This window comes from Aphelocoma coerulescens, chromosome 2 (assembly GCF_041296385.1).
Source record: "Aphelocoma coerulescens isolate FSJ_1873_10779 chromosome 2, UR_Acoe_1.0, whole genome shotgun sequence".
Classification (NCBI taxonomy): Eukaryota; Metazoa; Chordata; class Aves; order Passeriformes; family Corvidae; genus Aphelocoma; species Aphelocoma coerulescens.
Genome location: NC_091015.1, coordinates 74764489 through 74791957, shown reverse-complemented (window position 1 = coordinate 74791957; position 27469 = coordinate 74764489). Strand labels below are relative to the sequence as shown.

The 27469-nt window shown below is 39.3% G+C and overlaps 1 protein-coding gene across 2 annotated transcripts in view; it reads left to right on the top strand.

Annotated features, from left to right (window-relative positions):
* Nucleotides 1-15663: 15663 nt before the first annotated feature.
* DTNBP1 (dystrobrevin binding protein 1) overlaps nucleotides 15664-27469 on the top strand; it is a 65877-nt gene continuing 54071 nt past the window's right edge. For both annotated transcript variants that reach the window (XR_011149127.1, XM_069008037.1), the window contains exons 1-5: nucleotides 15664-15763; nucleotides 19025-19075; nucleotides 22001-22051; nucleotides 22731-22791; nucleotides 25361-25493. Coding sequence is in view for 1 of the 2 variants with exons in the window: in XM_069008037.1 (XP_068864138.1) it covers nucleotides 15708-15763; nucleotides 19025-19075; nucleotides 22001-22051; nucleotides 22731-22791; nucleotides 25361-25493 (352 nt within the window). In the remaining variant the exon portion in view is untranslated. The remainder of the gene's footprint in view (nucleotides 15764-19024; nucleotides 19076-22000; nucleotides 22052-22730; nucleotides 22792-25360; nucleotides 25494-27469) is intronic.

Sequence of the window (27469 nt, the reverse complement as noted above, 5' to 3'; positions counted from 1 at the left end):
GGAATTTCAAAAGTCATATTCTTCACTAGAGGTTCTGCTCTGGATTTTGTTATTGCTGTATAGTGCTGAATGGTTTGAAGAAGATCCTTTCTTTGTAATATCCTTAATTCACACACTTTATATTTTTCCCCTAATCTTGTTCTCTCTCTTCACTCTCATCTTCCTTCTTACAATCCTCCTAGGATAATCTAACCTGGATGTTTAATTGAAAAATTGTCTTGTAAAACCATCATGTCATCTGCAGCCACACCTTGGCTTGTAGTAAATGTACTACTTCCTTCTCATCCTTTCTGTTTTCTATTTAGAGTGTGAGATCATCAGCTAAAAACTCTACTGTACAAGTTACCTTTGTACAATATCTGATAGAGTGGCCCTGCTCTGAACTCTCCACACTAATTGATCTTTCAGTATCTACCTGCTAAGCCCACGAGAATCAACAGCCATAGTGATAACATACTTGGGAGAGGAAAGCACTTTATGGTGTGCTCTTAGAATGGAGAGAGGCAAAGTCCCAGATATTCTCTTCTCTTTTCCACCAGTTCCTGAGTTTGTTTGCTTTGAGGCTGCTTTCTCAAAGCTACCTGAGCAGCCTTAACTTTAGCAGGTGGTGACAGATAAAACATGGAAATATATTATATTTCTGATTTCTTTGATCTGCTACCCTGAGATACAACCTTACCTTGTGGGGTCTGATATCATTAACCTCTCCCCAACCTGGGGCTGACAGTCTTTCCAAATTCTGCCTATTGAGAAGTCCACTGATCATGGAGTTTTACATGCTGTGTACTTGGTATCTTCCACTAAGCAAGTACAGCCATCTGTTTTAGTTCGTCATCGTACCAGTCAGCCCTTCAAAACTTCATGGACAACTTCTTTTAACATTAAAATGCAACGACCTCCACGCAGCGATAAGGAGGAAGAGAGAATAAATTAGGCAGTGCTTAGAATAGGAAAGACAGCAACCCTTAGATAAGCTATAGATACTACATTCTCATTGGAATGTTAGCATGTTGCTAAGGAGATGGGCAGGAAGAGAACTTGCGAGGGGTATCTATCTACCTTAAGGAGCAGGGTGAAAGAAGTACGTTGCCAGCTTCCCATCAGCTAGACGTCAGTTCAGAGCTGAGGACAACATCCACTGTACAAGATGTTGCTCTTCATCCCAATCTTCAACTCAAAGAACCTGGGATACATTCTAGGAATCCTAAGTGAAAGAGACTGAAGGTCTGGAACATAATCTCAATTTCATACATCAAGATATTAAGTAAATGAAAAATTTTCTTCAGGTCACCCACCAGACCAGGAGATGTAGCAATGCCTTTCTTATTCAAATAAACCACCATATTGAAACAAATCTAAATAGTGGAAGCATTAAATACGTGCAGGATTTGATCCAGAGACTGCAGCCATAGAATGGAGCTGTACCACAGATATTCCACTGAGAGTCTCTGTTACTAGATTGTGATCCTAATAGAGACAGAAATTAAAACCAAAAAGAAAGCAAATGGCAGCTAGAATATAAACTGCTGAGCATTCCAAACTAATTTAATCTCTTGAAACACAGTTCTTTCAAAATAAAGATGTTTAGAAACAGCAGTTTAGCAGTTCTAAGCATGCTAGGGGCCATCACCAGCGAGATTCATCCTCTGGGGAATTAGAAATACTCATCTATGCTCCCTGCATTATAATCAGCCAATCTCGTTATGCCTTCCTGCTTTATAATTATAGATCTTATTAACAAAGATGAATTTAATGAAAAATAGGCATTACAAATCGCACATTTTTCAAAAGAAGAGGGAATCATTTGGTTTTCGGTGCCAGTGAGACTGTTTCTTCCTTTAGATAGAAGGTTTAGGTTTAGTTTAACACCACCTACCTGGCCTCAAGTTCCTTTTCAGCTGTGTTTTTTAACTTTTTAGCTATGTTTTTTAACTTTTTTGTGTTAAGCAGGACAGTCAGGATGTCAATTATGACATGGGTTTGCCTGGGTGGCCAGAGCATGTGGCCTTTTAAGTGCCACCACTGCAATGGCACATTGAACAGCTCATCTGGGCCCAGAAAGGCCACAGTATTTTCCTGCAACCTGTAGTAAGCTGGGAGGTTTGGAAGTGCATAAGCTCCCACTGCATGTACAAAACCAGGATATGACCAGTGTCAAACAGCAAAGTGGGTTAGGGGAACAAGTAAGTTTATCAAATCTATGAGAAGCGGGCACTGTCTGACGGTTTTTTGCTATCAGTTTTTCTTGAAGACAGCTATGACTGTGCCAGTATAATCCCCCTGAACTTCTCAATGAATTCCACATTTGAGTCTGTGAGATGGAAAGGGATCCCTTACATAGCAACTAATCAGTTGATTTTAAACCTGCTAAAGAAATGAACTGACAGAGCTGGGAACTGGACACAGCCGGTGGTTGGGTTCCATCTTTGAAAAGGAATGTCTCACTAAGTCCTTCTCCACAGAGGAGAGACCAGGAACTAGGAATGCTCTTTAAGACAGTTGTGAGTGTCTACCTTTAATGTTAAAAGTTGAGTCTTGGCAATACCCTGTATAACACTGAGATTACTCTGATACAATTACTATTCTTACATATTGTTCAATTACTGGCATTTTAGTATTAGAGGAAGGAAAAGAATAAGAAACTGTACTTGGTGTAAAGTTTTTAGCAGAGCCTGTTGGGATAATACAAAGAGTGATGATTTTAAACTAAAATAAAGTTTTAGATTAGGTACACAGAAGAAATTCTTTACTGTGAGGGTGGTGAGACACTGGAACAGGTTGCCCAGAGGGGTGGCAGATGGAAATATTCAAGGTCAGGTTGGGTGGGGCTCTGAGTAATTTGATCCAATTGAAGATGTCCCTGCTCATTGCATGGAAATTGGACTAGATGACCTCTAAAGGTCCCTTCTAACACAAATTACTCTATGATTCTATGATTTGATGAATGGCAAAGAGAAAATAACTGTATACTGACTGTAATGCACACACCCATCCTCACCTGTGCCCTTCCAGGACAAGGCAGAGAAGTTTGGTATAAGGGAGCGAAGCTGAGCATGGGGAAATGGGGAGGAAAGGTGTTTTAATGTTTCTTTCTCACTACCCAAGTATATTTTAATTTGGAATAAATGAAATTAATTTTCACCAAGTCTATTTTGTCCATAACAGTAAATGGTAACTAATTTTCCTGTCTTTATCTTGACCCATGAACTTTCCTGTGGCTACTGCTCTTCTTATTTTCTCCCTCTGTCCTGCTGAGGAGTGGAGAGTAAGAGAGTAGCTGAGTAGAAACTTGGTCCTTAGCTACAATTAACCCACCACAGAAACACATGATTAAACCTCTTTAATCCCAAAAATCAGTAGGATGCTGTTACTTCAGCTCCGATGTGTTTCTGAAAAGCTTTTGTAATAGCTACTGCACCTTAAACTCAAGATTGCTTTGATGAAGGCAGTCTTTAGGCAAGACAAAGCATAATTTTCCCACTATCAACAGGGAGTCCTGTTTCAGTATGCTACAGATCACTGCTACAGTTTATAGGCAATAAAGTAATTTTGTTCATTTGAGAGCATTGTTTCTTATATCAAATCACTTTTAACAGTTGATAAATGGAACGAACTTAACCAAGCTGTAAGCTGTATAAAAAGGAGAAAATGAAAAATTAATTTCTTAAAGGAAGGCACCACGACAAAGAAGCAAATTAAGGAATATTAATATTCAACTCCACTCTTTCTCTTTGCGAGAGCTGGATGGAAAAATTCTTGGAAAACAGGTTTCAAATGATAAATGCCAATTTGACAGAAGATAATTGATGGAAGAATGCATCTATTCTCTGAAATTGCTCAGCAGGAACCTTGTTCACCTGTCAGACTCTGCAGGCTGATGAATTTCTGTTAGACAGCTCCCATGCTCCAGGGAAGATGAGGAGGACTTTCATGTCTGAAGCCTGCGAGCTTTGGACTTCCAGGTCACTGAGGCAGCAAGAAATCCTGCAATGTCTGGAATGTAGCACCTTGAAATCACTTAACACAGATGTGGTACTGGGAAAATAATAATCCTGCCTTACAGGCAGCATAAAGGCTCTCTAGATGCAAGCTGGCCTTAGACAAAAATGTGTACTGCTTTGATATTTCAGGTCATGGCGTCCTTAAAAAAAGGAGTTCTCTTCAGAAAAATGGGAGAGTCTGCCTTGGGCCTGTGTATCAGTGGATCTGACCATTCACCACCTATGTTTTTAACCTCATGAGACTACAAAAGTCCTTTTAGAGATATATCTGTCATTTTATAATCTGAGCATTTTGCTTTCCTGCATCAAGATTCATCCTTCACTTGTTCTGGAAGAGACAGCATAATAGTCTTTTAAAATTTTTAAAATTTTAAAATATTCCATGAAGTTACACTCATGTAACCTCAGTAACTTCAATAGGTATTAAAACTCCACAAATGGTTCTCCCTCTAATGACACTAAAAAATTAAAAGATATTCTGTTGCCTTGAGTAATTTAAGCTAGATCTAACAATTCTGATAATTTTATTAACTTTGATGGACTTTGAGATTCTTTTTTTCTGGGATGCGAGTATTATGTGACAGTAACTTTGGACCTGCTTTTCCAAGGAAGTGAATAAGGAAGCTCACAAGGCACTGTACTGCAAGGCCTCCCCTTCCTAAACCTGTGAGTCCATTGAGCATTTCAAACTTCAGAGATACACCATTCTCAAAGACAGCAAATTCCCATACATTTTGTGAAAACTGATTGCTGGAGATGGATTGAAATTAGTGCTCCCACTAAGGAAAAGCCAGTTGCAGTTCAGCCAGTTGGCCAATCACCACGGATATAATGAACAGACAATCGGCACACGCTTATTTCAGCAGAGGCATATGTTGCCACATTCTCAGCCAAACTGGCAAAAGACATGAGAAGGAGCTGGAAGAAGTACTTGAGCACTGAGAATGGGAAGGACTAAGGAATGTGAGAGACAAAAATAGTTTTAAAAACTTCATTAGTTCCACTGTTCACAGAACAACTTAACTTTGGTATCTTAAAACTGCAGATTTTTCCTTGAATAAAGGAATGTATGAATCTCTTACGCAAAAGACATACAGATTTTGCCTTTTAGTCTGTATTTATAACAAGATACATTTTATGAGAGCCTATGTTTCATTTTGACTAGCATGAAAACCAAGGAAATGTAAAGTGAGAGCTGTTGAAAAGGATTTTCTAACAGGAGAATGAAGGTGATGCATTCTTATTCTGGTAATGACAGAACAGACAAAGGCATCATCAATGCCTGTATGTAAACTCAAATCTTATTAACTCAATAGAATCACTAAATTTTAGTAAACAAAGCTGGATTGCTTTTCATTTTTCAATGTCTGTTCTTCAGGCTAGCTGACAATTTGAAGACACTGAATTTTTTATAAAAAAGAATAAAATTGTCTAATACAAATTAAATATCTAATACTTTCCTCTGTTACTGCAAAAATGTAAGTATTACAGCCATTGCACAAAGTCATAAATGCACACGTGTATACCTACATACATAAAATATTATGTATATTACATTTTTTTGTTCCTAGTCATATTTAGGCTTGTCATAGTGAAAAAAAAACAAGGGAGTCTCATGCTGAAATGAGTTGCTGGACTAACATAAATGTATAAGGCTAAGAATCTTGATGAGACCTGATTTCTAGTTATACAACAATTCCATAAGTAACTGATGAATATTTAAAATCTTATATGTTTGTATATATTTGAATCTTCATTTACTGATATTCAGAAAGCATCTTCAGAACACTCAATATCAAATGAGCTAATGTGAAATTACTGAATCACTTCTAGAGAGTGATGATTAATGGGAAGCAAAAAAACATATCACTGGCTAATTAAAGCTATACAGTAAAGCCATTACAGCAAGAATCAAAGAATCACCATTTTAGCTCAGTCTTCCCCACAAAATCTAGGGAAACTTCTACTTTCAAAGATCTGCGTCTTCAGTGTACAGGCTAGTTCCAAAAGTTGTACGTATGAGTAAAAAGGAAGTACCAATGAATCAATAAACAGTCATAAGCTGAAAACTTAATGCAGTATTTCAAGAAAACAAGATTGTACAGACATCAGTGAATCACAGAAGGGTTGGTTTTGGCAGGGACCTCTGGAGTCCATCTGGCTCAAGCCCCCCTACCAAGAAGGGTTACCTAGAGCCAGTTGCCCAGGACCATGTCCAGATGGCTTTTGAATATCTCCAAGGAGGGAGAGTCCAACACCTCTCTGGGCAATCTTTGCCAGTGTTTGGTCACTCTCACAGAGAAAAAGTGTTTCCTGATGTTCAGAGGGAACCTCCCGTGTTTTAGTTTGTGCCTCTTGTCTTTGGTCCTGTCACTGGGCACCAGTGAAAAGAGCCTGGCTCTTCTCACTCTCCCTTCAGGTATTTGATACCTGATAAGATCTTGATAACGTCTTCCATGAACCTTATCTATTCTAGGTGAAACAGCCCCAGCCCTCTCAGCCTTTCTCCACTGGAAGGATTCCCCTGTTCCCTGATCATCTTTGTGGCCCTTCACTGGACTCTCTGTACTATGGCTATATCTCCCTTGTACTGGGGAGCCCAGAATTTCACACAGCACTCCGGGTGTGGCCTTACCAGTGCTAAAAAGAGGAGACAGATCACCTCCTTTGACCTGCTGTGATTACTCCCAGTGTATCCTCCTAGTGCAGTATAGGGTTCCATTAGCCTCCTTTGCCACAAGGGCACATTGTTGGCTCAGGGCCCACCATATGCAGTTAAATTCATAAAATATATTTTCTTCCTGTTCAACATATTATTTAAACACATGGTGACTTTGCAACTTTAAGGCACACGTGAGAAAAGTCTTTAATATGTACACACAGTGCCAATATGAACAGCAGCATTTACATCTGTTTACTGCTTACTCAGTATAAACAATTTCCTAGTGGAAGCTATGGGATGCAGGATATAGCTAGGAAAAGAATAAACAAAACTTAGTATTTTATGAAGCTAACAGATTCAGAGATGAAAGAGGAAAGGACTCTAAGCTAGACTTATAGATAGGTCTTAAATGCATATCTTTGGAGTGAAACCAGTTTTTAGTTTAAAACCTGAGAGCAGTTCAGAGTTCTTGTATCTCCCTATCATATTGCTTGAGTGCACAATTAATGTATACAATAAAACCATGCTGAATGGCACAAAATTGCTCTATGAGAACAACTGGATATTTGGCTACTAGACATGGATATTATTGTTACGTAAACAATAATAGAGCAATATTAACATTAAAAAAGCTATTAGTCGAATACATGAATTATTGAAACAATGTTTGATAAAACTGCACTGAAAGAACTCAATTTCTGAAAGAAGTAAAATTCCTTGTTGCAAGGTCATGCTGGAAATGCTCTAGGTTTATTTTTATTGTCATTTCCCAATAGAAAGGTCATATGATACATATGAAGGCCTGTGACTATCTTAGAAAAGTATACACACTAGGAAAGCTTTCTGGTTATGAATAACATTTATAACTCTTCTGAGAACAAAAATAATATTCTCACATGTTACCTAGTTCCCTTACTCTGCCACAAATGTTGTTTATCTCCGCTACTGAGAAAAGGCAAGGTTTCAGATGCATCTCTCAAGGCAGTGTATTTCCTCTTTCTCACTTTAGTACACATATTTTGCTGAAGGCTCTTTAAGCTTCCCATGCATTTCATGTCAGAGCTTTGGTCCGAACAACATTACCATCACACTTTCTCATTCCTGGAAAATCCATACAATGAAGGCTTTCTACAGAAGCCAATGCTATATCTCACAGCAGTACACCATTAACAGACAGGTCCAATCCAGTTTTTCCATTTTGTGTACTGGGTTATACAGGTCAGAATGACAAAACATAGTGGCTTAAATTTGGCACTGAAATGCTTTTATGTTCAGATGTTCCAGAATGAGCACATCCCACTCTTAATGATCTCAAAAGCCCATGTCATAACTTCAGGCACCTAAATATGAGCATTTGGATCTTTGTCTCAGTGTTTTTCATATGAACAATATTTGTCTATGTCTAATGGACCTTGATATTCAGCAATGATAGCTACTTTCCCAGTGAAAAGCATGCCTAAAAAAAAACGAAAAGAAAACTGAGAGAGAGCCAGCAGACAACACTTTAAATCAAAACTCGCCTGTGCAATTCTCAGGTCCAGCCTGAAGCTGTGTAATTTGAAATATGGAGTATTTTCCAGGAGGATGAGATACTTTTACTGTAGCTAGTAAAGCAACTCTGGGTTGTCACAACAACTGTAAATACACAGATAAAATAAATCAAACTGACAAAATGTACTGTGATAAGAAAGTTCTGCAGAAGCACAAGAACCATTCTGACTATTTCATTTCATTTCATTCAAACTGAATTATGCTCAATAAATAAAATACAACATGATGATAAAAAAACCCCAGCTCTGTCTCCAGGCTACTTACAGCATAAGTGGATTAGATTCTATGCATAATGAACTAGTAAACCGCAGACCCATATAAAATGAGGAAAGAGAATTTGATTTCAAATGCTGAAACAGTATGAAGCTGACAATTGCACAGAGTTATTAGCCAAATGCTAGGCAGTCAGCCAGAAGGCTTCAACAAAAATTGCCTTAAGCAAGAGCAGCAACCAAGGGGAGGAGTTAACGGGAAAAAAAAATAAAGGGGGAAAAATCCATTAAAATTACTCATGGGATGATATTTGTCACCAGAAAGGCCAGAATGACAGATGAGTAAGATCTTGTTGATGGAAAAATGTGCAAAAAACAAGAGCGGACTTAATGTAAGAGGAAGTCAGTGAAATAAGCAGTATATTACCAAACAAAAATCTAGGAAACTCCTCCATTAACAGCAAAGGGACAGCCATTTTATTCTGTTAGTCTGTTGTAATTCCCTTTAGAGTTAACTTGGATAATGAGTGATTAATGTCTGTGTGCCTAAAACTAAAACTGTGTCCTAATTGGGTTTGGCTGAGCTAATTGCCTCTGATCAATAAAACTGACACATAATACGCTTGTCCTTCAAGAATCTTACTCTGGGTATCATTCCACTTCCCTCAAACCATGCTTCTGACATCCAGGGGAACAGAAATTGGTCACGTTAATAGAAAATTGGAAGTAACACAGAAGAACTTATACAGAGCAGTAGGCACTGGGGAAACGCATATTTTATTTGACTAAAAGCCCCTTGTGCTTCATGACATGTCCCACCCACTCCCAGCAGTTTCCTACATGTCTGCAGTCCTTTCTCTGACATCAGCATTTCTCTGCTTCCCTTACACCAGCACACAGACTCCAGTAGAGCTTGTTAGTGCAGACTGGGAATACAGCAATGGAAGTGGGGTCCCTCCAAGAACACCTCCAGAACACACAGGTTCTGCTAAGGTTCATCCATACCCCAATGCCTTGTAAGTGTGCCCCTACAGCCACACTAGCGTTTTCTGGCACTGCAATGACACAGAAAACACACAAAACATGACTTTTTCCTCAAACCAACCAATTATGCTTTACAGCCATGGGGAACATCTAATCATACAGTACAATGCCTACTCTAGCAAAATTTCTTGCAAGTGCAATAAAAATAGCAGACACAATGTAACTACTTAATACTACTCCAACTTGTATGGCATTCATTCATACTTAATACATCTTTTAAATTTCCTTGACATCAGGGTCAAGGTTAGTTACACAAGCTATGCAGTCTATACAAGTATGTTTTCTAATTAACAAGCTAAACCTGCCTGGCACTGGCAGCTCCGCTCTGTAAGGCCATGGGATCCTCCTGCCAAGACACAGCAGCATGGCTTCTTTTTAAGCCAGTTGCTACCAAGTGCATCCCCTCAGATGATTTCCACAGAAGTGCCAGTGCGAGAGTCATTGGAAATGGCATGAACTTGTATTTTGCTAGGAGGCAGGGACAGGAGGCTCTTGCCTCTGCTTTGTTTCATGAAGATTACCTACATAGGCCTTAAAATAACAAGTGAAACAGTGTAACAGAGATCTCCCCACCTAGCTTAACCAGTAGAAAGGAGCTTATGAAAACCACCCTGTGACTATGTCAAATACCAGCTGGCCACTACACACTTGAGCTTGATGCCACTCAAATCAGTAGCGGTTTTTAAGGCGTCGTTCTGAGAGGAAATAAGCCATGAACTGTACTTAATACATTATCGGTAAAATTTTGATGATTTGAGATACATGTCCTTGCGGAGAAACAAATACTACCACATCCCTATTTTGCTTTTCTATACACAGCCGTGCCCTCTAGTGGAACTGGCTGGTTCACTGCGTGTTTAGTCCTTTCCTCAAAATCAGCACACTCTGAACTACATTCACCAGCTGGAGTTATGATCCTTACTTTCTTTTTGGAAGCTGCTGTATTATTAACTTTGAAGAATTTAATTGTACAGAATTTTCAAGACAGTGAGAGAATCCAAAATATAAAGTTTTAAATAAAGCTCTCATTTTTGAGGTAGCTATTCCTATTTGTTGTTCTTTCGATAGAAGAAAATCCTGCTTTGTGGTCTTTTACATGATGTCAAAGTCAAGTCAACTAATTTGGAAAGAGACAAAAGGAACTGAAGTAATCTGGGTCCACTCCTGACCTATTCCAAGACTTTCATAGCAAAAGCACACGAAAATGACAGAAAACTTCAGTAACAGTAGAAATTACAGTTTCAGGCCCAACTTCGACTTGCAAGCTCGCTGGTGGAGAAACACGCAGAGCTCACAATCTCATGCAGCATTACACCTGATAGCAGCAGGTTTAACATTTGTCTTTGACTGTCTCACCAACAACAGTAGCACTGAGGAAAGGGCAGTCATGGCTGACTATATTTTTTTAAAAAGCAAAAATATTAAACACTAAGAATAAAGTGAAGGCAGAAAAGAAGAGTAGGGGAAAGATAACAGGAGCTCATATCCAGTTTTCTAAATAGTTTGCAGGATCTGCCAGCTTCCGTGGTGACAGCAAATTTTTGTCAACATCTCCACGACTGAACACAGCTGTGACTGAAGATTAAGAAAATACAAAGTCATCCCACTGAATTAGGGTAGGTTTCAGGAAAGGAGAGTTACAGCAGCCATGTTGAGATGGTCACTCCCATCACGTCAGGATGTGTTTTCCCACTACATCCAGTCAGGTATAACTGTAGGCTGCCCTTGGAATTGTCTGTCACAAGGTATGTGCTCTTGTCCTCTCCCCAACAGCAATTAAGATCCTGCAGAAGGGATCTGTTTAGCTCCATAACTCTGCTTAGCCACTGATTCCCCCCACCCCCAGTTTTTCCCTACAGTTCAGAAAGGTAGGAATTCATAACATCTTAATTCACCAGATACAATATAAGGAGAGTCCCATACCTGTTCTTGTGTGAACTGAATTAAGAATATTTTTACTTGGTATGCAGGAATTATTCTTCCAGTTCTCTTTAGGATTGGTAATGATTACTGTCCATTTCTTCTTCTGCTACTTCCAGGGGGGAAAAAAAATTAAAGAATGCAAACACACAATCAGAAAACAACCCCTCAATCACAAATTCCTTTATTGAGATAAAAAGATATTCTCTATTCATACAACATAAAAACTTTTTGTCAGCTGCAGAGATTATTACATAGCTAAACCCCCAAGAGTTAGTACAGGTAAGAGCAGAAATTAACTCTTATTAGAGAGCTATAAAGGTTAATTTGGAAAAATCTCAGAAGCTGATAGAAATGGTAATGAGGCCTCAGGATAAGTGAGCCTATGACAGATAGTTCTTATGATGTAATGCTAAATTTAGTATCCACTTATATCGTGTAACCCTGCTAAAGTTTTGGGCACATAAAACTCTTTGATAGGTGCCAACCTTTCTTTTCAGCATGCAGTGGAATTCCTGCAAGAAATGCTGAATCAGACCTTCACGCACACTTTCATTTAAGTCTTTTTCAATTACAATGGTAGTAGCTGATTTTTAGAAATAAAGTTTGTCTCAGGTATTTCTAGCAATATTTGAGCTTTATATCAGTACAGAACCAGCTAGCTAAACAAAATATGTATAGAATTGGAGAGCTATAATGTCCACTAGTAAAGTTTTAATCATATGCTACAGATTATTAAAAATAAAAAGCCTTAAATTTGCACCCAAAAAATAAAGATTGTTAAACCATATTATCTGCAAGGTTTGAGGTGAAGAGGACAAAAATTACTTCCACAAACCAGAGAGATTTTGAAGGGCTGAGAGTTTTGTCCACTATTTCTAGTCAGTTTAAAAATGCCATATTGGGGGTTATCAAGCTAACTGCACTCAAAAGAAGAGATCAAGACATAAACCAGATAGATACCTAAACAAACTACATTTCACATCATATCACCAGAATGAGAAAGTATTTAAAATCATCTTTCACTGAAAAGCTTAACAGGCTTGGTGTCTGCAGTATCATTCTTGCAGAGCAGTCTTAATCTAAAGTCAATCTAAATGGGGGTCATTAAAGCCTAGGAAAAGGTGGAATTATGGAAAGGCACGACTAGGGATGACTTTGTGCTGCATAATCTGTTACAGAAATGTAGCCTAATTTATGCCTCTAAGGAAGGCTGATTGAGAAAAGAAGTCTTCATTTGACACAAGGGTTATACAGTCAAAGACATTTCTGTGCTTTTTGCTCCCAAGATTTATTGCCACTGACTCATATCAGTGCTCTTTACAGATGTGCAAAGCACAGAATGCCTATGCATTTTTTGTACAGCCCAGTATAGCCAGTTACAGCGTATTTGCACAAGATTTTACATGTGCTTGTATCAGAGAAGCAGAAGAATAAACTAGGAAGTCCTCTCTCAAATTCAGGTCAGAATTAATACCAAATAACCAGCTGTGAACTACTTAATTACTAAATGAGCAGAACAGGTTATTGATATCAAAAAGTGATTTAGTATTAATTTTATCTCTAGAAAACTTGACCCAAAGCCCCTGGCAGAATTTTAGGTGGCACTGTGCTGAATTAACACCTGAAGAATCTGTTCCTGTCTCAGAGGTGTTTGTTGAATTAATTGCTATAGTACATAAGTATTAATAAATTAGTATAAATATGTAACTTGTGTTCAAAATGAAGCCATGTAATTCAGCTTCAGTGATGGAAATGCTATAGCTCTGCACTTTCTGGACAAACTGAGGAATGTGCAGATCAGACCAACACATATAATTTTGGAAAGTGAATACAAGGGAAGAAAAAAGAAACCAGGCCTATTTACTCTAGAAACAAAAAAAAAGATCAAGCTAAACATGTAAGCTGATAAGGAGCTTCCAGGACCTCCTTAATTTTAAATTCCTAAGAACCAGTTAAACAAAACTTTACACAGTGTATTTATAATTCATCACAGGCCTTGAGCAGGGCATGTGCTTTTAGAAGTCTCTTCCAGTCTTATACTTCTAGAATTACTGTGACTGTTAATCCTATCTCAACACATTTCTTCTCTCAGATTCTACACAGACATGGGAAACAAAACTGTACAGCAGTCTATGAATAGTTTTTCTAACTGTAAAAGAAGCAATGAAGTCTAAAAGTGCTTATTCACTGCGAATTAGCAGGGCCACCAGTGATAAAAATCATTTACAAGAAAACTGAAAATATGTAACACCGAAGAAATTCAGATGATTTCTCAAAGGAAAGCTGAAAATTAAAGGTTAAAACCCCTGCCTTGTCTTCTGAACACTTTAATTCCTGTAACATCATATATTACATAAGGCCAGATTGCACAGCTTTTGTCAGCATTTGTAATGCGTGTCTGTGAATACATCAGAAAACACTTGTTTCAAAGCCTTCCCCTCCTAGTCTGGAGAGTTAACTATCCAGGCAAGTGGGAAGTCTGTTTTCAGATATTGTTGCTAGGTCAAGAATGAGAAAAACACCTTCTAAATGTCATAAATTCTTTTACAGAACTTCATGTGCAGTCTGCCATGAAAGTTTTCTTTCTGACCTCAAGATAAGGCAAGTTATATCAATTTCAATGTTTGGAATATCAACACAATCATTTTTCTTTTAGCAGGCATTTAGCTTTTAATTTGTATTTATGCCACAGAGCAATACTGTTTTTTCCATAAGCCAAAACAGAAAAAATCTATAGGTCACACACTCTTCTAAAAGCACACAAGCTGTTTTTGGATTATGGTGTCAATTTTCCAATTGATTCAAAGTACCTCAAATCACTCCTGACTATACTTCTGCAGTATCAAATGATACATCCAGCAGTCCTCCTCTGCATACATTCTCCTTGTAACAAATTATTTCAGTTCTCTTCATTTCTTTGGAACTCTCAACCAAAATTGAATTGGTTGGCAAAAAAAATGTTTTGACTTTGAAATTTCAGCTTTTTGTAAAAGCTGAAGTCTCACTTAAAGGAAGATTAAGATTTCCCATATCCGTCTAAATCCCAGGTCCATGTTGCTCAAATATTATCTGAAAACACACAGGGTGTGAGACTGTCTTCCTGTTACTTTGACTGTAAATATAGCCATCCAAAAAGACTCGCCAATTTTTCTGAGAAGGTCTTGATTTCACCTAAACTGTCTAAAGATTTGCTGAATGACTCTTAACAGTTATTATTTGAGCAGATGGTACCTAGAAATTTAATTATAACTTTTCACTACATTATTTAATATTTGTAAGAACAGCCTTTTTGCTTTTAGGTTATTATTTGTAAGAATCACTAGAATCTATAAAAGTCCAGCAGTCTCCAAAGAAAATAGTGGTGGGACCCATAGACAAATAATTCAACTACCTGCTTTGCAAGGACTTTGAAAGGTTATCATCTATCCCTTATTCCAAGAACCTGGCAACCCCAGGGAGACACGGTGGCTTTGCTTTCTGTATTTTTAAGATTTTATCACAAGGCCTGATTCCCTGAGTTCACAGGATGGGTCAGGTTGGAAGGGACCACAGTGCATCATTTGGTTCAACCTCCCTGCTCAAGCAGGGTCATCCTAGAGCACATGGCACAGGATTGCATCCAGAGGCATCTTGAATATCTCTAAAGAGGGAGACCACGACCTCTCTGGGCAACCTGTTCCAGTGCTCGGTCACCCACACAGTCAAGTTCTTCCTCATATTCTGGTGGAACTTCCTGGGCATCAGTTTATGCCTGTTGCCTCTTGTCCTATTGCTTGGCACCACCAAGAAGAGCCTGGATACATCCTCTTGACGCCCTCCCTTCAGACCTTACAGACATTTATATGGTCCCCCTCAGCTGCCTCTTCTCAAGGCTGAACAGGCCCAGCCTCCTGAGCCTTTCCTCATAAAAGAGATGCTCCAGTCCCTTGATCAATTTTGTTTCTCTAAGGAGGTCATTCCTACACTACCATCGCTGATGTCAAAATCACTCTGGTGAGGGTCCCAACCTGCCAAGGGGCTTTAAAGTAACCTCTAAAAAGCCGCAACACACACTGCTCAAAATCTATCCTTGAAACCGCCCAGGCTTTAAACGCAGTTCTACCCTCGCACAAGGGGGGAGCGCAGAACGAGCGGCTCGGCTCCCCCCAGCAAACCCCCGCGCTCCCAGCCTCCAGAGGATGCACAGGGAGCCGGGAAAGGCGGAAGAGACGGGGCGGGCTGAGGGGCGGTGGCTCCGGAGGCGGGAACGTAGCCGAGCCCCGCCCGCGCTCCGCCCTCCGGCGCTGGCCTTCGCAGCCAGGGAAGGCTGGGAAGATGCTGGAGACGCTGCGGGAGCGGCTGCTGAGCGTCCAGCAGGACCTCACTGCCGGGTGGGTATCGCCTACGGCACCGCGGGGCTGGCGGGGGGAGCGGGAGAGGGGCTCGCGTCCCGCAGCCCGGCCGGGCCGGGGGGGCAAAGCAGGTGACCGGGTGGCGGGGAAGGCGTGGACTGGCACAGGGAGGGAGGAAGAGGAGGAGATTGCGCAGACGGGACCCACTGCCAGGGGTGGTCTGTCACCCGCGGTGCCCTCCTGATTGCGGGGACAGGCTGGAAGCGCGGCTCCAGGGTCCCGCATCCCCCCGTGTTCCCGCCTGGGCTGGACGGCTGATGGCGGGCTGGCGGGCCCTGCGGTGCCGCGGGCGGCTCAGGGGAGGAGGAGGAGCCGCGGTGCCCGGGAAGCAGCTGCGGTCAGGGGAAGGAGGGAGAGAGGGACAGACAGACCGCTGTTGTGAGAGAAGATGTGAATGGGGTCAATTAGCGCGCTTGAATTTTTTATGAAGTAAGCGGCCTTCAAGGTTTTATGGATCAGTGTAATCCCTTAAAGAGCGTTGCTGGGCTCCGCTTGCTGTATGGGGAAACTTGCTTTTCCTTGGAAGATGAGTTACTGTCTCTTGGGGAAAAGAAGCGCAGGATAAGCATATGGAACAGCCCCTCGCTTGCACTAAAAAAGTAGAAAGATACTCTTCCTATGTTGCCTCACAAGGTTTATTTGGATAGGCCCCGTGTCGATCCTGTTTTTAGTACAAGCAGGTGGCCCAAGTGAGTGTCATTGGAAGTCAGCGAGTGGCCGGAGGACAAGGTCATGCTTGTGCTGCAGAGCTGTTGGCTCATGATGAGCCACGGGGGAGTATTGTGTTGTAAGCAATTACTTTTAAAAACTGTATGTTCTTTGTCGATGTTAAGGCTGCCTTATAAATACCCCTATGGTAAATATTTATATATAGTGGGGAATGTCTGTGTACCCCAGAAACTTAAAATAAGTAGTTCATCGTGACTTACTTGTACCAGTGTGTGATGGTCAAGAGAAATTGGTAGAAGAGGCTACCAGTCAAACAGATAAATTGCTTACATGTTATCTGTCTCATCTTACCAGACAGCAACTGAATATTAAACTGTCTTAAAAATACAGACAAAAGTATTGCTTTATGTCTGTCTGTGGTTTTTTTTTTTTTTGGTCCTCAGAGGAGTTGATATCTCAGTACAGTCTAAGGCTCTTTTGAAAAGGGTGTTTTTCACATGGTGAAAGAGGACAACAGAAAGGTCATAACATGCCAGATCTGGTGATCATTTAACTCTGTGTTTCCATATATTGCTGCAGTGGAGTCAGTATGTTTCCATGTAGTCTCTATTTTTCTTTCTTCCTGGTGTTGCAATGCTTTGTCCTGAGAACAGTCCCTGATTTCATAATGTCCATCTTTGTGTTTTGGCAGCTCCATTAATGAACCCTTGTTCCAGTGTCCCGTCTTTAAGTGGTATTTTCATCTGCGGTGTAATCTTTTTTTTTGCCATTGGGAACCTGTATCTCAGAACCACAGTGGCAGAGATTGTGGAAGGCGGTTTTTTTTTCCCTTTAGTGTTCCCATGTAGCCAGAACACAAGTTGATCTGGTTTGCCCTCTCTTCCTTCCTAGACCATGAAACCTCATTTCTTGGTGTTCTGGATTACTCTGTTCTGCACCCCACCAAAGTAGTAATAGAAGTAATTTTGTGATGTTGAGACTTTAGCTTAAAATTGTCAACTTCTCAAAACACAAAGAAAGTGTTTTTGGTGTCAAGTTGTGGCCAATTTGTTAACTTCACATAAATGCTTGCAAAGTAGAACAAGATGAATTTCTTGAAATTGTGAGGGGAAAGGTTTTCCAGGGCTTTTAAGAAAATAATATAACTTCCCAAGGAATAAGGGAACATGTATGTGTGGCTCAAAAAGATTAAATCTGGGTTGTATGGTTTAAAAAGAGCAGTTTGGAGTTATTAGCCATTCCTTTGGCCTCGTTCCTTGCTCAGTTGTGTCTGCTGTCTATTTCTGTGTGTCCTGTGAGCAAGGTATCTAAATTTTGACCCATTTACCTGTTAGCAGGCTTTTGCAGGAGGAGGAAAAACAACCAAAATGGATGCAGAGGACTGCTGCTGTTTCAGGCTGGGATGCATACTGGGGAACATGGCAGCAGAGAAGGGCAAATTGCACAGCTCCCTTCAGCAGTGGGGTTCTTCCTCCGTGTGCTGTGGTTGTTGCTACTTGGTTTAGCTGTTATAAACAGTTCTCTGAGAGGGTGTGGAGACCTGCCTTAGCATGTCTTTTCTCAAATTCTCAACCACCTATTTTGCTGTAGAGCTTTGAAGTTTCCTTTAGTTCCTTGAAAATACGTGGTGGTCGAGTCTGGGGGAGTGCTTTGGCTCCCCCCTTGAAGCAGCCTGAATGTCTGTATATTAGGCTGTTTCTCAGTCCCTGGGTCACTCAGGATTACAGATCTCTCTGAAGGGTATCTTTGGCTCTCAAAGCTCATTTTCACCTTGCTTGTGTCTATGTCATTTTATTTCTTCCTAATTCTTACTGTCCTGGACAGTTGTGGCTCCAAAAGGCCTTGAGACTGAGGACAGCCATTGCCTTGGTGGTCAGGGAATAGCCAGAGGTTTTGGTTCTCACTGTACTGTGTCAACTCAACTAGCATATACAGGTTGTCCGAAAAAGAGTGGAAAGAGTTGGGGGGAGGAGGGTTGTTTTGGAGGGTTTTTTTTTGCTTTTGAGGAGCAACATACCAGTCAATTTGAAATGGACCACGTGTGAAACAAGCCTCAGATATGCTCAGTAGCAGTGCACTGGGGTGATGCTGCTAGAGATTCTGAAAATTGGCAGAAGAGAAGTTGAACTTGTGCTAGTTTTGTGTTGGCAGACTTGTGGCAAGTGGGTACATGTGTATGTGTGACTGTCATGCTTTTCCTTGCTACGAGAGCCTTCCTGTAAATGGTATTCCTCAGGGCTGGATTGGTTATTTCTATGCTGGTCTTTAATTCCTGTCTGCTAAGGAAACTGTATCAAGAGATGGATGACTTGTATACACAACTCCCATTAAACTTTTCATACTGAAATGCCTGATGCACTTCTACAAAAAATCTCAAGTTTTAGCAGCAGTGTCAGTGGAAGTAAATTCATATGGAGGTCTCCACAAAACTAAGTGAAATTTGAATTATTTGTGAAACAAGCCGAAACAAAATTAACTAATAGGCTGGAATTAACACATTATGTGTTCAAACAATTTGTTCTCTCTTTTTGGTGTTGTAAATGTCTAATGGATTTGTGTTTTGATTTGTAGGTTGAAGACTTTGGGCGACAAATCAAGAGATGCAAAGAAAAGCAGGCAGAGGTACTTCTGAATGTCTTAATATATAGCATTAATATAGGATGCTGTTGTTAAGGAAAAATTTGAAGACGCTCATATATATGAGCCAATTACAAGAACATTTGCATATAACTTTACTATTTTGACAACAGAAAAGCTTAACCAAAGAAAATGCATTGCTTAATAGAGCCTTCATTGATAGGCCTAAGTAATTTCTAATGGCTGTCAATCGGTTTATAAATTACTATTTAAATGAAATGAATATGCAGTGTTATTGTAGTACCTCACAGAGGATTCAGGTTGCAGTACACTGAAATGTAATTGTTTGCAGCCTCTGTGAATCTCATGTGCTAAAATTGTAACTCAGAGGTTTTATAGTATGAAAACAGAAATAGGAGCCTTTTTATTGTGGAAAATATGTGTGTAATGAAATACTTCAATTATCTGTTTTAAGAAGTTTTGAGAATTGTGCTGGTTTGGGTATTTTTCTTTCATTGTTTTGGGGTTTTTTTTCAGTCCTCCGCATTTTAGTTCTCTGCTCTTTCTTTCAACCTCTGTAAGCTACAGGGAAAGAATACTTGATGTCTGGAAATGGCATCTGTGAGAGTTACTTCTTCAGATCAGCTGAGATACGCTTTAGTGTCAAGCATGTTCTTGCTAAAACTCACTATGTAGACTCAAATTAGTTTATACACAAGCCCAGTGCTAAAAATAAAGCATCTGAAATGAACTGTCTTAAGTTCTGAATCCTGATATTTTGGAGGTAATTTTTTTTTAACAAGACCAGTTTTATTGACAAGGCATGGAGACTAAGAATGGGGGAAAGTTTGGATAAAACTATTTTAGGCAACTGCCTTCTCTGTGTGCTTCCAGTCCATAATATTTTGGTTCTTCTGGAGTACTGTAATAAATATCCATCAATTTTTGAGAAAAGCACTGGGTGAACAAATTGAAACAGGGGAATGCTGGGGTGGCTTCTGTTTTGCTGATAAAGTTCAGGGATAAACACAGCTTAGTTTGATTGTAAGGATGGGTGAGGCCATATGGATGGGAGCCAAGGAGAGGCCAGTAAGGGTGGTGTTGCAATGGGAGTTTGTCACTGATCCTCTGACCAGGGAGAGAATGATGTTTTCTTTAAACAAATTGGAGAATTCTCTGTATCATTAAACCCCCCTTTTTGTGGGGGCCTATAGCTTCCAGCTGCTGGAAGGACAACACATCAGTGTGCAATCAAGAAGTGTCCTGGGAGGGTGTCAGGGACAACTTCTTGATGCCTCTTCATAAACTCTTTGGCATGCTGGAATAGCCTTAGGAAAGCCAGAGCTCACCTGGAATTGACATTTACAAGAGATGTCAAGGACAAGAAGAGCTTCTAGCCCTGCATAAAAGGGTAATAAAAGGCTGAAGGAAAACATGGGATTGGTGATGAATGGTGAATTACAGCAAATGTAGATGCTGTTGAGTTATTTAATGCCTTTGTGGCTTAGTGCCTTGTGCCTAGTGAAAGGGTTCAAGGAGCCTGACCAGTAGTGAATGAAGATAGATTGAAGATACTTAATCCATAAAAGCCCATAGGACCATGTGTGCCAAGAGGTACCTCGTGAAAATCAAGAGGTACAAATTCCTGTTTCCCTGGGAAGAAAGTATCCCCTGCAACAATGCAGACCAGGGCTGACAGACTATCTGGGACATAGCTTTGCTAAAAAGACCCTGGGCTTCTTGGCAGACAGCAGGCTGAATGTGAGCCAGGGACATGCCTTGCAGCAGGGAAGGCCAAGAGCTAATGGGGCAGTACAAATAAGACCCAGACAGTGGGATTGAGGAAGGTGATTGTCCCCTGAATTCAGCACACTTTAACTGCCCTGTCCACTTTGGTCCCCAGTGTGAGAAAGGTGTTAATATTCTGGAGCAATTTAGTGGAGGGCCACCAAAATGGCTGGGGCAGGAACTCTGTGTACGAGGAAAGGCTGAGAGGGGCAGTTGTTCAGCCTGGAGAATAGGTAACTTCTGGGAGACCTAGCAGCAGCCTGTCATTACCTGTGAAGTGGTTATTGAGGAAACTGGTGTGTGGTGGGAACACAAAAAGTGATAGGTGTAAGTTGAAACAAGAAATGGTCAGGCAGGAAAAGCTGAGAACAGCTTCCTGAGGAAGCTGCTTCAATCTCATAGCTGATCCTGATTTTGAGAGGGGATTGCAGTAGAAACTTCCTGGGATCCCTTTCCACCTTACTGGTTCTGTCACTTTTCCCTTGCCTTAAGGACAAAAAGGTTTAATTTATGGCAGTTGGGTTGCTTTTTTTTCCATTCAGGTTGTTTAGATGGTAGTGCAAACCAGTCTGTTTGGGTGATCTTCCAGGAGACTAATCTTGGATGATATCAATATCTTCACATCCTTCGAAATGCCGCATTGTTAATTTTCTATAACTTATTATAAGACGTCTTTATAATTCAAGCTGTTATTAATGAAAGTGTATGCATGGAATAAGAGATCATGAGAGCATTAAACTGGCAAAGGTTCTTTAGCTTAGTATTTATTTTTAGTGTAGGATATATTAAGTGCAATATCTTGTATTGAGGGACATGAACTTGTGTAGTAGTCTTTTTTTCAGAATATTTCTGTGCTCTGTTTTAAATTAAAATGATTTTTGTCCTGTGTCTTTGTTAACTATACTTAGAAATTATTTCATAAAACTTGTTTTTGATGGACACAGTTGAAAAGAGGTAAGAGTAGGCTATCATAAAACAGCAAGGGAAAAAAGCTTTGGAATATTCTTGTAAGATACACTGTGTAATGCATTTTACACCAAAATTGGCAAAATGTTTGTCCAAGTAAGAACAGTAGGAAGCATTTCTGTGCTCAGCATATCTGTCAAGGCAACTGTGTGCACACATCTTTTATAACAGCCTTCTATTATTAGTGATTTTGTATATTTGGAATTTGTTTTACAGAACTGTTCAGTGTTTGCCAGAGTTTTCTGCTGGGCTGGAATTACTAAGCAGGTATGACCTTCCTGTCCTTTATTAGTGTCTGCTTCCTATATTAGATTGAGAAAGGGAGAAGAAAATCAAAGTGTTGCTAATAGGTTTTTGGATGCTCTGCAGTTAGTAGTGTGGAGTGGTTACCAAATGACTCATGTGTTTAAAGCTTGCCCAATCCTTAAGTGCTGTCATGTTAATGAAACTGAAGTTCTGGAGGAAAAGCCACATTTGAAAGATGACTTTAGTCCATGTTCTGATGCAGAGGGTTGAAGGAGGCAAGCACTGAGCCCCAGTCTGTGGTGTCATAACTTAGACATGTTTGATATAATTTCCTTCTGTCTTTTTTTTTATTGGATCAAGCAATCATTATGTATGATTACAATTTTGTTAATTTTTTTCATTTTCTTAATGAAATTGGATTCCAAGTAATGTTTAAGGCAGTTTGTTGTCTTACAAGTATTGCTGGGTCCATTTAGCTTTTAATGCCAGCTGTCAGGTTAAAGAGTATGAATCACTTTTTCTTTAAAAGACATTATTTCTCACTGCATATTTGTCTTGGCAGAATAGTAAGTACTGGAAAGATTTACACAGCTTTTTAAGCTGTAATTTCTGGTAGTACCTGTAAATATAAGTACAGTGACATCCATTAATTCCTTGGTAAGGAGAGCACAGTAAGAAAAGTAATTTATCTTTTCTTCAGATATGAAGATGCTTGGGCTGCCCTTCATAAAGGAGCCAAAGATTGTGCAAAAGCTGGAGAGGTAAGAAAAAATAATGCCATGCTTGAAATATTTTGAAGTGTGTAAATAATTTTAAACAAAAATTGTTAGTACTAGCCTACAGGGTTAACCTTGGCCCCTAGGTAAGCACTTATGCAGCCTTGTTCACTCACACAGTAATGTATACAACGATGTATTGCAAACCTGAAATAATGCAATGTAAACAGTTGCAAAGATGATGTTGCATGTTACTGCTGTAGCTCTTTAAAAGCAGTGGGGGGTGGCTGGGAAAGTACAGAACGTATTTGGGGTTGAGGCACCTCAGTGGTTTGTGTCAGGCAGGGCTGTTGCACTGACACTGTTTGCTGCCCACTCCTAGTGCACAAGGGACAGCAAGACTGGATTGCCCAGCTAAAAAGATTTGGGAAGTGTTTGTGTTTTCTCCTCATTTCATTCACTATTCCTGCCCTGGAAGCAAAGTGACAAGTAGTGTGGTTTATTTGTGGAATGAAAGGAAAGGAAACTTCTAGTAAGTATTACCAATGCATTACTCAGCACCAGGCTTTCAATTTCGAGCCATATTTAAGGGGCAGACAGTGTAATCTGGGTGGTCATGATGCAGAGCAGGACTGAGCTGTGGGGTTCTCTGTCCTGGCTGAAACTTTCACTTTGGCTGGGTACATCCTTTCTGGCTCTTCTGTTTACTTAGGAGACTTCTCTCTATAGTTTTCCAATGGATAAGTAACTCACTGTGTATTTATGGTAAGAAAGAAAGTCTCTTATGTTCTTCTTTCTCTTGCCTAATGGTATAGCCCTACTTTTCCTGGCATTCTAGTGAAAACCTTCAGGCATTGGAGATGGAGTTCTCCTTGCCCATTTGGCATGTTTTACTGCTCACAATGATCTTTTTTTTTTAGCCAGTCTCTTAAATGATGTGATCACAATTTTGTAATACTTGCTATAGTTCGCTTTAAAAGCTGTCATTCTGAAAGCAATGAGAGGCTTCATATATATAAATCCAATATAACCTTATTCCCACATATTATGGCTGCTTGGGAAAATGAGAACAAAAAACTTGAAAAAACCTGAAATTTTCTGTGAAATGCAGGTATTTACTTCAGGCATAAGCCAGTTTATGTATTGCTTATACAATTTTGTTTTGTTTGTTACTTTTTTTATAAAAGTGGAAAATAAAGACTGTGTAAGCACAGAAGATTAACTGTACTGTAGAAGACCTAAAGGTGCACTTGTCCAGCGTCCTATTTCTTCTTACTTCTGCTGTCTTATTTATAAATGTTGAATAGAGAAGGAAAGTGAAAATTTCAAGCTTTAATTGCAGCCTACAGTCTTACCATGTTAAATGGCAGATGTTAACTACCAGTTCCATGTATAAAATAGTCCTTTTAGATGATTGTCATTTCAGCTGCATTCAGTTATCTCTGGGCTGAAATGTTCGTGGTGTTTGTCCCCATCTTATGGTGGCTTGTTTTGGGTTTTTTGTTTGCTTTACTGTTTTACTGAGATAAATACCATAGCCCAGCTTCCAAAATAGACCTGGCTTTTTAAAATAAGACTGTTTGGTCTTCTGAAGTGTTCCATTTCTCACTGGGCTTCGGAATAAGTTTCCAAAACTTGTCTGGTGAAACAGGATGTTCTTTTAACAGGGATAGATAGCTGAGGGAATTTGCAAAAGATAGAAGTTGTTCTTTTAAGAGAATTGATCTAAAGTGGGTAGAATTGTAAATTTGAGAGCATCTTTGCCCGTTGCTCAGGTTTCTGCAAATAAAAACTATAGAAATTGAGGAATTCAAAATGCAGATTCAGCCACAGGCTGTAGTTGTGTGCAAGAGGAAGAGTGGATAATGGAATTAAGAGCAGGGAAACAGTAATTGAATCATGTCAATTATATGTAAGGGAAACACTTGTTACCTAAGATCTCTTGATTCTGGTGTTTTTCATAGAATCTGACCTATATAAGCAAAACTTTTAAGCAGTGTATCCTTTTCTCATTATCGTATTATATAAGAAAAAATTAGGAAGAATGAAACAACAAAAATTGAACTAATGTAGAAATGTGCTCATAAACGCTTGGCACTACTGCAGTTTATCACAAGAGCAGAAGAGCAGTACTATTATAAAGGCAACTTTGTCATTCCTTTTACTTAATTTTCTAGACTATTTTGCACGTGAAGAGTTTTCAGTTTTGTTGTGAAGATGAAATTGGAATGGCTGGCAACATTAAACTGTTGATCTAAATATGCCTAAAATTGCAGCACTGCATTGTTATTATGCACCAGTGCAACACTGCTGCCAAAATTTCAGGTACATCTTGTTTACAGTTAATAACATCCATAAAATACTTCCTGCATTGATTAGTATATTGAGAAATAACTTTCTGTCATATTTTTCTTCAATGCATTTTGATAGAAATATTCCATACTACAGGGGATGTTTTTGAGCATGTTGTGTATTTACTTGAGAAGTACACAAGTGGCAGTGCTGTGGGGTTGCTGTGCTGATCTTATGCTTCCAAATGTATTAATCAAAAAAATTAGTCAAGATACTCATAAACAGGTAAATAAATTTGCAATTAAGGACCTGTTTGTTGCAGCTGGTCGATAGTGAAGTCGTGATGCTTTCTGCACATTGGGAGAAGAAAAGGAACAGTCTGGTGGAACTGCAGGATCAGCTTCAGCAAATACCGGGGTTTTTAGCAGATCTGGAATGCCTCACAGCAAGCTTAGGTAAGTTCTTATAGACATAACACGCATTCAAGTTAGTACAGAGGATTAGGCTGTAGTTCAGCTGTTGTGAATGTTGTGGTTATCAAATTTAATTTTGCTTTCTGTGGTAAAACTGTAGTTCTGAAACAAACTGGTTTTTTTAAAATATCAACAAGTAGCAGTGGTTGCTCTCCCAGCAGTTAAAATTTCGTATGTGTCATTATTTGAAAAAAAAAAAAAAATGACAGATGTTTGAACAGCTGAAAAACGCTATTCTTGAAGTCTTATTAAATTGTTAAAACCTTTGATAGCATGAACACTCATGTATATAGCTGCTTCTTTTGGAGTCTATGTAATTTTATATAATTATGTTTTAACTCATCCTTTGGGGTGGGATGAGGGGAAATTTACCTGGCTAGGGACACTTTCAAGGCATAAGCCTTTGGTTTTGAGTAACTGTTGGTTCCAAAGCTAACTTCCGTAGTTTGAATTAATGTATGGGGTTAAGATATTCTGAACGGATACCCAGCTTTTCTATAGGTGAATATTAATGCTGCCTTTTAAGATTAGCAAATACTTTGTGTTTGTTAGGTGGGTTGCAGTTTTTATAACTTTATCAAATATTAACCTGTTCATTTAATTTAAAAGATGAAAAGATATCTGCTTTGGTGGACTAATTCTGGAACCTCTCATACAAAACTGTTGATTCACTGTTAAAAATTAAATTAGGAAAAAAATGTTGGGGACTCTTAGTCTCTGAGAATCTCTACCATTGCTGAGCCTTGAAAGGGGGATGCAGCATTTGACAAGCAGCAACCCTGTCTGTCCGCAGCACGTCTCTTGATGCTTCCATGGAAATCTATACAAGGTGCATCAAATTAAAGCTTAAAAAAACTGCTGTCTGCATATGGACTTTAGGTAGCTAAGTTCCCCAGGGACCGTGACTGCACTCTGCTTTCTTTCTGCAGCTGGGAAGCATGCAGAAATTCCTCATGTAATTGCAGCTCTGTTTTTTTGTGGGGTGGGCTGGATTTACATGCTGATGTGATGTGAAGAAAAGGAGGGTTCTTTTCTGTCTTCAGAGCCTAATTTCTCATTCTGCTATGGTCAGTGGACCTGCACAAATCAGCTTTTGTTCCTAGGAAGGCTGGTAATAACTTTGCTATTTATTTCTGAACCAAGGAATGTATTCCAGTTTTTATTACAATTTTCTTATACCATTTTGTTTAATAAGGCTTTATCATCTGTGCTAACCATTTAATATTGGCTTTTTGAAAAAAAAATTCTAAGGAAATAAAAGTTCAGATAATGTTTTATTAAAATACTGGTTTCAATATCATTGTGCAGTCCACTGATAGCCCAAAGATAAACAATATAATAGAAAGCTAATGGAATTGCCTTTATAGCTCATAACTGCAAATGCTGTAAATCCTGATGAATTTGGGCTACCTTCTGATTCCTAATACAGCTTTATGAACCAGAATTAATCTGATTGTAGAGTTTCTTGGAGAGGTGTATCTCTAGAATATTTTTGATACTGCAAAAGTAGGATTTAAGGAAGCATTCAGCAGCCTGCTCAGGGAAGCTAATGAATTTTGAAGTATACTGCTAGAGTTGTGAGATTTGAACCAAACCTTCTAGCTTTACCTTTTATGTCAGATTTTATCTGTTTTATTGTTTATCTGGAGTTTCTTATTAGTTCCTCCTAGCAACTGTGAGTTTTTCTGAATTGTTTCAGGTTTTATTTTTTCTTCTAATAATTTTTATGGAGTCTATTTTAAGAGATAGGTATCATTTATATGAAATTCAACATTTAACCTTCTGGAGATGATTTAACAGAAATTTACTGCAATATTCTGCTCACTGTTTTTAGTTTCTGTAACTCTTAACTAACTGCTTCATATAAATGTAAACTGTATTCAGTTTTCCAAGAGATGACTATTACTTTGACTGTAAATTTTCAATATGAGTGAAACATTCTGTAAAAAAAAAGTGGA